The sequence below is a fragment of the Dermacentor variabilis genome, chromosome 1 (genome assembly GCF_050947875.1).
Source record: "Dermacentor variabilis isolate Ectoservices chromosome 1, ASM5094787v1, whole genome shotgun sequence".
NCBI classification, from domain to species: Eukaryota; Metazoa; Arthropoda; class Arachnida; order Ixodida; family Ixodidae; genus Dermacentor; species Dermacentor variabilis.
In genome coordinates, this window is record NC_134568.1 from 118,183,024 (window position 1) to 118,195,996 (window position 12,973).

General features: G+C 44.3%; 1 protein-coding gene across 2 annotated transcripts in view; it reads left to right on the forward strand.

The window, feature by feature from the left end:
* LOC142583459 (uncharacterized) overlaps positions 1-12,973 on the forward strand; it is a 197,806-nt gene that overhangs the window by 14,345 nt on the left and 170,488 nt on the right. Inside the window, exons 3-4 of one of the 2 annotated variants that reach the window (XM_075693941.1) lie at positions 844-1,357; positions 3,052-3,093. In XM_075693941.1, the coding sequence (XP_075550056.1) occupies positions 844-1,357; positions 3,052-3,093 (556 nt within the window). The remainder of the gene's footprint in view (positions 1-843; positions 1,358-3,051; positions 3,094-12,973) is intronic. The other variant, XM_075693949.1, reaches the window with a different exon arrangement.

Below are 12,973 nucleotides of genomic sequence, written 5' to 3' on the forward strand. Positions count from 1 at the left end.
AAAACATGTCATGGCAAGCCACTGGTATGGCTGTACTGGAATATGTATGTGTGCCAAGCACATATTACAGTCTGGTCATGCTGCTGGTTTGGCCTTGCTGCTTCTGTGGTGCCTCATCAGTGTCCAGGCATGGCTGCTGATGTAACGTGACTGTCTGACATATCTTGCCTATGCTTGCTTTAAAGTCGGATCGGTCTGGAGCACTCAGAGTGGGAGCCTGATGCTCTTAGAGAATGATCTTTAACATTTACTGTGCTCTACTTTAACCACCCTAACGTGCTGCCACTCTTGAAAGTGCATCTGAGCACTCAGAAGTGACCAGCTGAATATGCCATAACTAAAAAGGATGCATTGTTTGTCTTTCTGTTGGTCATTTGTTCATCAATTATGAAAGGCTACACAAATGTGCATGCTGAACCAGCTGCAGTGAATGGCATAAGATATATAAATCAGCTGCCAAAAATCACCATATGTGCCGAGGTGGAATAGATATTTTTGAGGAAGCAGTATGTCAAATATTTTAATAATAATATATGGTCACTAAGGCTCATCTGCTTAAACAGTAAACTACAAGTATTTGTTTGATTTGTGTCCCAGGGCCTTTTTTTAATGTAGATAAACTTGTGCTTAGTATGTGAAACCAGTTGCATTTTTTGTTTTGGATTTTGTCACCATGGTGAGATTAAGAATCAGCTGTGCTCGGTAATTTGCACTGTCCCTTTTATTGTTTACAGGATGTTATGCAGCCCCCATGTATGTCCCTTTGATTTCTCTTCGATTTTCAATGCCTTTATGTGAAATATTTTGAGGAACCCCTTTTTATTGTAATAATTTTTTCTGCAGGGCTACCACTTCATGCAGATATAGAGCCACGAATGCTGGATTCATACCAAAGCAAGTCTACAAAGCAATCATTCCATCAAGATATGCAGCCTGCAGGTATGGCATCACAAAGGCTAAATTCGTACCAAAGCAGGTCTACATTTCATCAAAATACCAGGCCTGAAACTATGGCACCACAAATGCTGGAGTCGTATCAAAGCAGGTCTGCAGGCCAATCACTCTGCTCAGACATGCAGCCTACAGGCATGGAGCCACAACAATTGGAATCTTTCCAAAGCAGGCCTACAGAGCGCTCACTTCAGCGAGATATACAGCCTGCAGGCATCCCACCACAAATACTGGAATCATGCCGAAGCAGGCTTACAGGACACTCATTCCACCCAGACATTAAGCCCGCAGTCGGGAAGCCACCAATGCCAGAATCATGCCAAACTGGGCATACAAAGCCATCACCCCGTCCAGGGAGTCTGCAAGCTAGGGGACACCGACGAACGCACAAATCGACCCCAGGCAGGTGAGGAGTCTCTCGTGAATAAGCACTGTTGATTTGTGCAGGGCCAATTATTGCTCATTACAATGGCATCTAGAGGTACACTACAAAATAAAGAATTACAGTAGCATCGCAAAACAATAATTGAAACTAACAAAAAGTGCTCTTTTAATAGACCTGCAAGCCTGTATCCACATTCCTGAAAGATTTGTTATGATATTACATTCAAAGCGAGCTGATTAAAGTGTTAAAGTAGTGATAAGTAATATAAATTTGGCATAGTGCATTGGCTGTGTGAAACAATGTGGCCTTCTTCCATGAACATTTAGAGCGCAGCTCTTAGGTGGTCATTCCTCTGGCAAGCATCATCGTTGGCGTAATCGAGTGAACGAGCACAGCGAAAGATGAGAGCGAACACTTGAACGTGAGATTAAAGACGCGAGCTTTGAACTGTGGAGAACAATGAGAGTGGCCCCTTTAGGGATGTGCGCGTGGGAAACTGGTGTCATGTGTTCCCGCCCGACCGATCAGTGCATACCCGTATCTGGTCTCAGCTGGACCGCTCGTTTCGTACTATCATCTGCTTACGTCAGCTCGCGCTTGTATGGTTAGCTTGGTTTGGTCTTGTTCGTGCTTGTTTCAATTGTCGTCGCTTGTGATTGTTTTGTAATCTGATTGTATGTGTGACGCAAATTGTGTAGTAGTTTCTGGAAGCCATGTGGCACCAGTGATTACACTGCTACCTTCAACGAGTCATGTATGAAAGTCGATGCGCTTGACCAGCAGATCAAATTTTCGACAATCGCCGATTCTGCTACATGTCTCTTTCAAATTCTTTGCTTCAATATATTGCGAAATGAAAACTTGTACGAGCTGTATTCGAATTTCTCATTAGGGGGTATCGTAATCATTGGGTAATTTTTTTTTCTCAATAAATTCCAAGAAACTTCTTTTTTTCGTGGTTGCTCTGCAAGTCATGTAAGCCTGTTTGATGACGTTGTCAGTTCATTGCTATTCTGGCTCATCCGACAAGTCTAGTGATGTAAAATCAAGACCTGGCCTATGTTAAAGTCAATGGTCTACTCAACTGCTTGCACAGGGAAATGGGTTGCTAAATCATGCAATGTGAATATTCCTTTACAAAATTAATTCAGAATACATATATACAGTCGACTTACGTTCATGCACTCCGGTTAATTCGGTCTTTTTTTTTTGTTAGATCCTGACTGAAGGTCCCAGCCGACGCCCATACATTTCTATGGGCCCAAACTTTTGCTATTTCAATCCTAAAATTTAGCTTTACCAAATAATCTGAACTTGTCCAGTCAGCATGCATGCGCCTGACCCATGTGGTGACAACTATTGGCTGCGAGATCAAGGAGAGTCGCCACCTGGAGGGCACTCACTGAACCAGGGATAGTGTGCGTTTCTCCACGTATAGTCTGCTACGCCCTACATGTTCACATGGTCACATTTGGCATGCACATCTTTAAGGAACATTTTCTCCAGGGCTGTAGCATGGCCGTAAAAACTGGTCTGCATTTTTCGAGAATGTACCGAAGCATTTAGCCTCGCGCTGTAGTAAGATCACTGACTGCCCATGCTTAGTGCACGACGTGTGACCATTGCCCCATGCTCTGTTCACCACAGTCATACTAATTCTCTTGTCACTTTGTGTTTCGAGCGAACCACACAAAGCATTTTTCCTTGTTTTCAAGGAAAAATCCTGAAGCCAAGAAATCAAGAAGTCGCAGTAATATGTGAGTGCCGCACTTTAGTGACTTGCTGCAGTGTATTGATTGCTCTGCAATCTGTGATACCACACAGCGTGAGCGAGGTGGCATAACTATCACTTGGGAGTAAAAAATAAGAATCATTAACAAGCACTCATTATCGTATCATAAATTTTATATTACGGTAACTGCATCATGATAATTGCATTACTCTTGCTAAGTGGTTACATGGCGGCCTGAGGTTCTGATGCAACGAGGGTGAGTTTATTCTGCTTCACAAGTAAATTGTGGGCTTTTGTGTTCTGACTTGCTGTTACAAAAGGAAAGCTAAAAAAAATCCCGTCCAAAACATCTATTTTAGGCTTGCCCTAGGAAGATTTTCATGAAATTACTGTAGCTCATAATGGTTACGGTATTTACCTGATGCAATCCAATCAATGCAGTGAAATCAAATACAAAACCAAAGCCCCTTTAGCAGCATTTATGTGCTTTACCATGCGGCAAAGTTGACTTAGAAAAACTAGCCACAATTGTGCAACACATATGAGGCCCTTGCCCATTTGTCTTGCTAAAAAAAGTCAGGTGCTTGTTTATTTGTTTAGTTCTATTTTGTTTAGGAGGTTTAATGTCATTCATATGTTAGTTTTCTGCTTTAGATACAGAAAGTGGGGATGAACTTGATTCGTGGGCATGGTGGAATCGGTGCAAGTACTGCCTAATGTTTTGCTGTTTTTTGTGCATCTTGTTTAATTCAACCTCCTGGATAATTTGATAAGTTTTGGCGGTCCCATCAGGGTCGAAATAATGGAAGTCAACTGTATATAACTAGGCGGCATAAAGTCACTTTTATTTTTATTTTTTTCATGTTGAATAATTAAAACATTTTGTGTTGCTTTTGCTAAAAACTGCATGTTACATAGTGCTCCAGACTGAATACAACCATGAGCAAAATAATGACCACTCTGAGTGTGGGCCGAGCTGCATTATTTCATGTAGTGTCGCAGCACTGGGGTGTGCCTTTCATTTTAGACCTGCAGTGCTGGTGTCCTAAAACCACTGGTTGGTATGATTTTCTACTTTGTTGCTTTGTGGTTTTACTTTAAGAGCACACATCCATGAAAGGCATGTGCTCAAGGCAAAGTGTAACCCTTTAAAAAGGCTGAAAGAAAAGAATAACTTCCAAGAAGAATTTTTTTTTATTTTACATGCGAACGATTCTATTATCATGTAAAGCAAGACCATCTGAAAGGTATTTCTGGAAGGTGATGTTTATTAGGGGAAAAAAATATTTATGCAAATAAAGGTAGGCCTCATTGCACACAGGTGGGTTTCACTTGTTTTACTCGTTTATTTTTTCATATTTTTTTATAGGCCCCAATGGAGCATTGAGTAGAGAGGGGAGGGGAGTTTTAAAAAAAGCGATGAAGTCCACCCCCCCCCCCATAAAAAGGAATGATCAACATATAAAAATACAGGAAGTGCTAAATCGTTCACACAAGCAAAGAAACAAATTTTACATAGGAAGAAAAAGAACAGTGTATGCATGTGCGAATACAAAGAAAACAGAAAAAACATTGTTATGCAAAATCAAACGGACATATGAAGCTGCAATTGTTTGTGCAATTCAAGAAGGATCACTTATCTACATAATATTGTTGGGAAGATTATTCCATGGTGCTAGGAGATGTGGCAATGCTTAATTTACTGTATGGCTAAAAATGCGCTTGAAACTGAGATGATTATGACGTAATAGTTCTGCAGAAACCTGCAAGGTGGAGGGAAGTAATAAATAAAGGGAAAATGAGACAATCCTATCCTTTCAAGGAACCCGTATGGGTTTCCTTTGTAGCAATTGCTAATGTCTCATTTTCCCTTTATCAGGTGGTGATAAAGTTGACCAGATTTGTGCAAGGGTATTTCAAGTGAGAGATGACTAAGACCACGAATTGTACAAGTACTTAGGAAAAAGTCATAGAATAGCAATACAACAGCGATAATACGAGTTAATAAGCATAATATTACATTAAATTTGACTAACGCTGGATTTACAATTGTAATTACTTGTTATAAAACAGGCTGCACTATTTTGGATGGATTTCAACTTATGTATGAAATACTTTTGACGAGGAGACCAGATCGATTCGCGCTTCATCGATCTGGTTGTGGATCTAGTTGTGGCTAGACAAAGATTTGGTAGGCCATTTGTTGAATGGCAGATGGTAGTGATGCCGATGCCAACGCAGAAATCCTAGAGTTTTATTAGCTTTAGCGCATATCGTTCTGACTTTTCTTGTTTGCACATTTCAACGAAACACAATGTATTGCAGTATTGCTCGAATTGATGAAACTGAACTCTGAATCTAATGCTTTATTTTATTTTTTGACATGAAGCGTTCACTTGTACCATGGAGGATGCCCCCGCAGGGGCATCCGCGTCGTCAGGCTTTTGGTGTGTTGCGACACCACAGACCCGAGGACAGCGGGGTCGGACTCTCCCGCGTTTAATCGTGCATGGCTTAGCCGTGTCCAGGGAAAAGGGGATCCTTGAGGTTGAGCCGATGCCGGGTGTTGGAACCTTTAAGGCCCCTTGGTGGATGCAATACGCCTCTTTTGTTTCCGCTTCATGTAGACAGCACTTTCGGGCTGACCCATCCAAGTGAAATTGCTAGTTGCATTTCCCTATCCTTTTCTTCAATATTCGACTTCCTAAGGTTTCCCTGTCATCTCTTTATTTGCTTTTACTTCAGGTTTCCCGGGCAGCAAGGGTTAACCTTGTGTGGGTAGCCAACCTTGGGTATACCATATTTGGTTATAGTGGTGTTGTACAGCTGGTGTATGCAGGACCTGTCCTTTCAAAGTCCTGCAACGTCCCCTCATTGGGCTCCATGGTGGTTGGTTGGCGCTGCTGCCGAAAATTCTCTGTACCTATGGCAAGTTCTTTCCCCGCACTCCCTGATCGCCCTCAGAAATGAAGGCGTACTGAAGAAGTTTGGCTGTCATATTGAGAATTTTCCTTGATTTCATGTTATACATTCTGCGAAAACAGAAAAGGATGAGATAATGACCTCTCCTTTTCTGGTTTCCAGATAAATAACTGAAGCTCTTGGCCCAGGTTTTCAGTTTGCAGGTTGGCAAGCGGAGATCTCCTTTTGGAACTCCCCGATAAAAAGCAACATATAAGGTTGCCTAATCTTGTGCTTTTGGTTACATTCCAATGAGTGTGGATCCGCATAGTACCTTGAACACCACTCATGGTGTCGTGTCCGATAGTGATTTGATTGCTCTGACAGAGAGTGTACTGTTAGAGGGCTGGAGTGAGCAGAACTTGACCAGCGTAAGAAGAATCCGAATGAGGTACAATGGTAAAGAAATACAAACCAAGCATCTTATTCTGACATTCTGTTCAAGTGTGCTGCCCGTGACAATCGAATATGGAGCACAAGTTTAGATGTGATATTTGGCACTAAGCTATCCTTCTTTCCCCACATTATCTCAAAGTTAAATGCCTGAAAGAAATGAATATTCTCAAAATACTGTCATGCACAACATGGGGCAGGGACATGAAGTATTTATTGTACCTGTATAAAAGCCTCATAGGATCATGCTTAGATTACGGTGCTGTGGTGCATCACTCTTGTGCACCAAACGCATTAAAGATGCTGGATTCGATTCACCATTTTAGGCATCCAATTGGCCACAGGCACCTTCAGACAAGTCCTGTACGAAGTCTCTCTGTAGAATCAAATGAATGGTCACTTAGTTTGCAAAGGTCATACTCTAGTTTTACTTATTTTCTGAAAGTGCATTCGAACCCTTAGCACCCCTGTTACACTACCGTAAGCAATACCACATCTGCCACACTGTTTCGCCATTGACCTACAGCAAGAGAGCCCTTCTCACAGTGTCAGAAACCTAAGTGAGGAAATGGGTGAGCCTGTTGGCGCAGCCTGTTGGCAACCTGACGAGTTGCCAAATACAAATAAGTCGCGAAGCCACTCTTTGAAAATGTCCCAGCTGGAGAGCTTGTCCTCATGGGTGCGAAACCAGACATGCGGTGTCCCGTCCAGATAAAAGATCACTTTGGCAAGCATGATGGTAGCGTCCCAGTAATGGCTTTGGCTAACATGCTCATACATGCTGAGCCTGTCGTCGATGTCAACGTCATTTTGGGCGGAGAATGTCCCAGGATCACGGAGACTAGGAACTGTAACATACATTGTGGTAGGCGCTGCAGGTGTAGGTGGCGACGGGGTGGTTCCTTTGGAAGCTATGGCTGAGAAGACGACGGGTGCGGCCGCTTCGGAGCTCCGTGATGAGGACGGAGAACGTTCCACCTCCACCACAATGTTACGTGAAGGACGAGTCGGTAAGACGAGCAACTATTTACAGGTTATATTTACAATAGCGGTTATAGCGCTGACCGGTTAGATTCACAGCGCGAGCCCAGTTTGTTCTTCCTCCTCTTTTCTCGAGTGATGGTGCCCACGTGCCTCGTTCAAACAAGCAAATATCACACACGTGTCGCAATATTTTATATAATACTGGGAGTAAGCTAATGGGCCTATAATCTTTAAATTCTTTAACGTCTCCCGTTTTGTGGATTATTATAATGTTTGCATTGTTCCAGTTTTCTAGGACCCTTGCAGTCGCTAGACACTTCGTATAAAGAGCCACCAGTTTTCCAAGCAGTTTCTCTCCTCCATCTTTGATTAAATCGACTGTTATTTCATCTTCTCCTGCTGCTCTTCCTCGTTTCCTATCTTGCAAGGCCCTTCTGACCTCATCGCTAGTTATAGGAGGAGTTTCTGTATCCTGTTCATTATTGTTTTCAAATAGAGTACTCCTGAGTCGTCTGGGTACTCTACAGGGCAGTGTAGAATTCTTCCGCTGCTTTTATTATACCTTCGAGATTGCTGATGATATTACCCTGCTTATCTTTCAGTGCATACATCTTGGTTTGTCCTATGCCAAGTTTCCTTCTCTCTGATTTCAAGCTGCATCCATTTTTACGGCTTCGTCAGTCTTTCTCATGTTATAGTTTCGAATATCACTTATTTTCGCCTTGTTGATCAGTTTTGACAGTTCTGCAAATTCTATCTTATCTCTTGAGTTGGACGCTTTCATTCTTTGTTTTTTCTTTATTAGGTCCTTTCTTACTTGGGCGAGCTTGCCTACTGGTTGCCTTGGTGCCTTGCCTCCCACTTCAGTTTCTCCCTCTGAAGTCAGCCTAGTTACGGTTTCATTCATTACCTCTATGTCATCATCATTTCTCTGTTCTATAGGGCTGCATAGTTGTTTGAAGTACCAGCCTGAATTTGTCTGCTTTTACCCTTACTGCCTTTAGGTTGACCTGCTTCTTCTTGACGAATTTTTCTCTTTCTCTCTTCAAATTGAGGTCAATCCTAGCCCTCGATCACTAACCTATGATCACTGCACTTTACCCTACCTATCACTTCTACATCCTGAACTATGCTGGGGCCTAGGCACTACGGAGGAGGTATCTTAGCGCGTGTTGTAAGCGTTTGTCCCTAGGCGTGCCGGCATTGCGAAGTGGGGTCGAGTTAGCTTACCCTCAGACGCTGGCTGCCGGCGCGGTAAAATAGGTGAAGCAGCGGGCACTGACGCCCGGGCCGCATATATTGAGAATCTAGGAAGGCCTAACCAGCAACCACGGTTGAACGCAAGTGGGTGAAAGGCACGAGACGGTTCATGTGAGGGATCGCCAGCAGTTTGTGCGCAGGCGCGAGTGAGAGCGGGCGCGATAGGGAAAATTTGGGGGCTTTTGCTTTTTAAATATATGACTCGGCCTGGGCACTACGGAGGAGGTTTCTGAGAGCGGGTTGTAGCATTTGTCCCCTAGACATGCCGGAATTGCGGAGTGCGGTCGAGTTTGTTTACGCTCCACCGCTGTCTGCCCGTTGTTAGGAATGTCCTTACTGGGTGACAATGTGCCAGCTATTTCAGCCTGCTGCACGTGTTGCAATCTAATTGGACGGGGCGCACTTCAGAGAATTGCGAATAACCGCCAGCCACGTGGCGCGGGGTCAGCTCAGGAATGTGCTACCCGGCATGCCACCCGGGACGGAGCAGAGTACTACGAAGCCCCTCTGACGTCGGTTCCGGACCTTTACACCTGTGTGTGTGTGCGGCACTGAAACCTGTGCAACATGTGTATGTGAGCCCTCCTCCACCTCCAAAAGGGTGGGTCATCTTCGGTGACGTCGAACGATGACTGGACGAACGTTTCCGTCCGCTTGGAATCAAGGGGGGACCAAGTGCTTATAAGCAGCGATTGTCGGCTGCTAGTGCGTGCTTGTCGACGTGAGCTGAGTGCTCGTTGTCGTGCTAGAGATGTACTCGTGAGCTGTGTGCTCGTAAGCTGTTTGCTGTATGTTAGTCTTGCGGGCTCCATATGGGAGTCACGCTAGACTGTCGATGTATGTCTTGTCTAAGATGTAAATAATGTAAATAAATCCTGTTCACCGAGTTCCTCTCTACGACCTTCAACTCCTTCAAATGGTGGCAGCGGTGAGGTCGTCCGACGACTCCTACATCTGGTTGACAGCGGTAGGATCGTCCGACGAATCTAATACTGTGCGTTGAGGCCGTGGGCCCCGGACAGACGCCTCATTTGGTGATCGCTGTGTGTGAAGGGGCAAGGTTCTCACTGTCGTTGTATAAGTCGCAGGTCGCTTTTTTTGTCGCGACGATAGATTGCATTCTTTACAAGCACTGCTCCAGGAGGGCACACTTAAGCGGCAAACGGAGGCCTCAGGAGAGCACCTGAGGTTAAATAAAGCAGGCGGCGCAGGATCTCCAGGGCACCCAAGGGGTAGCGGGGGGGGGGGGGGGGGTCAAAGCTGGAAGCCGGGCGGCCCGTGGGTTGGGGCCGCGGAGGCCGAAGCCTGCAGGATTTGTTTGCATAAAAAAATTGGCTGTCCGCGACATTTTATATACCCCTGGCACGCGCAGGCCTCGGCGAGCCAACACCGACAGAATAGCCTGGGTTCTAGCTTTGGTGCCCTGCAGGCGCCGCCAATAATACGAAATAATGACACGTTGTTACAATTAGAAAAAGAAAACGATTGAATAAATATCACGTCCAGCCGCCAACTTGTGTTGCTAAGTTCAGCACTACCGCGCCCCGCGTCTTCTGCAACACCAGTCAAAACTTTGCCTGAAAACTCTGAAGGTACGTCGGACAGGCTTTCTCGCGCCTGCGGCGCCGGTGCTGAGTCAGTCACCGTCACCGGCGTCGTTTCAGCCACTTGCGTTCAAACGCGGTTGTTAAGGCGCTCTGCCTTATAGATTTTCAATATATGCGGCCCGGGCTCTGCTACGGTTGCTACTGCTCCCACACAAACATCTGTGATGTTATTTACAAGGTACTTCGCCGAAAGGCACGAGAAAGCTATGATCCGCCACGACCGACTTAGCACAAGCACCGCAAGTGTGAGACAGTCTGTCCGACACAGCGGTCGCCAAATCGGGCGTCCCAGTGCCTGCTGCTTCACCTATTTTACCGCGCCAGCAGCCAGCGTGCGAGCGTAAACAAACTCGAATCCACTCCGCAATGCCGGCATGCCCAGGGACAAACGCTTACAACACGCGCCAAGAAACCTCCTCCGTAGTGCCTACACTCTTAAAGCGGTTGCACCCTTTGGGGTGTATTTATTTATTTATTTTATTTTATTTCAGAATACTGCAGGCCAACAGTTATGGCCCATGCAGGAGGGGCTATACAAGGCATGTAAATACACTGTGACATAAAACGGAAAAAGAAAAAGAAAGAACAGCACTTTTAACAGATTGCCGCTAATAGACAAGCAGAAAAATATATATACAACATGTACATATTCATTCATATATATACGGATACGCACATATACAGCACTCATTCACTCAAACAAATGCTCTTCTAGAGCTTTAACAAAATTAGGGGACTGGAAGATGGCCCCTGGAAGACAGTTCCAGTCGGAAACGGTCCTCGGGAAAAAACTGTGTTTGAATGTTTCAGTTCTTGCAAAAATTGGTTCCAGTAAATGACTTCCTGTGTGGTGTGTTCGTCTAGACGATAACTGTTTAAGTTCTGTGGGATGCGAAATGTTTAGTTTATGTGCATAAAGTATATGCAGGAACAACAAACGGGACATTTTCCTACGTACTTGAAGTAGTTGGATGTTATTTGTTTTCATTAGTGTCGTAGGTGAATCAAGCCTTCTGTATTTGTTATAAATAAACCTAATCGTTTTCCTTTGCACCATCTCAAGCTGGTAAATGTCCTTCTTTATGAACTGGTCCCATAAGACCGACGCATACTCTAATTTTGATCTGATGAATGTTATGTATGCAAGACGCTTAAGCTTACTTGGAGCGCCTCTAAGCTTCCGCCTCAGAAAGCACAGCTTGGAAAATGATGAGGAACAAATGTCTGCAATATGCGCAGACCAGGTTAAATCGTTTGTTATTGTAACCCCTAAATATTTATGATGTGTGACCTCCATAATAGAATGATTTAGAAGGCTGTAAGAGAAAGGAGAAACCTGTTTTTTGCGCGAAATTGGCAAGAGGACAGTTTTATCTAGGTTAAGTTGCATATTCCATTTAAGGCACCATTGATGAACAGCTAATAGTGAGTTTTGTAAGAGGTAATGATCATTACGCTCGTTTATGCTCTTGAAGAGAATGCAGTCATCTGCAAAAAGCTTGACACAGACATTTTCGGAAATAGCAGCCGGCAAATCATTGATATAAATTAAGAAGAGCAGCGGGCCTAAAACGCTTCCTTGGGGTACACCTGACGTAACTGGAAGCACTTCGGATTTACAACCATTAACCTCTACGTACTGTGTCCTGTGTTTTAAATAAGCATTAATCCAATTAACAAGGTAATTAGTAGGGACGCCAATACTTTCCAGTTTATAAATAAGTTTACTGTGGGGAACTGTGTCAAATGCCTTGCGGAAATCTAAAATAAGTACATCAATCTGCCCTGATTTATCAAGCACAACAGAAAAATCATGAATTGTTGTAACTGTGTCACAGTAGACATTTCTTTCCGAAAGCCATGTTGTGCAGGTGATAAAATGTTATTTTCAGCAAGATAGGAGTTAGGATAACCCGATACTATGTGTTCAAGCAGCTGGCAACAAGAGGAAGTGATTGAGATTGGTCGATAATTAGAAATGGTTAGCTTGTCCCCTTTTTTTTAGAATTGGCACAACGTGGGCCATCCTCCAGTCCTCCGGCACATCTCCCGAAAGTAACGAGACTTGAAAGATCCTCGTTAAGAAAACAGATACCTGTGGATATTTGTCCCACAACGATAATCGTCATCTGCCTTGCTTGCGTTTCCTTTCCTGAAAACTCGGCGCTCGCTACTTTCCTGTCGAGAATGCTGCGTCACACTGATAACGCGGCGCCGTTCGTGACTGGGAAGTACCGGGCTCGCCGCGTTAGAGAAAGGAAACGCGGGCAAGACGGATGACGATTATTGTTGTGGGACAAGATAAAACCCAAAGGGTGTACATTTTTCTAAGAGTGTGATGCGTTTCCTTTCTTTAACGCTGCGAGCCCGGTACTTCCCACTCACGAACGACACGCGCGTTATCAGTGTGACGCAGTACTCTCGACAGGAAAGTAGCGAGCGCCGAGTTTTCAAGAAAGGAAACGCAAGCTAAGCAGATGACGATTATCGTTGTGGGACAAATATACACCCCAAAGGGTGCAACCGTTTTAAGAGTGATAGGCTGAGTCATATATTTAAGGAGCAAAAGCCCCGACATAAGAGCGGACACTCCCATAGGCGCGTGCGGCGGACTTTAGGGTTACTGTATGTGCCATAGAATAAAGTATGTGCTACCTTTGGTAGCATATACAGTAACCATAGAATAAAGAACAAACTCTC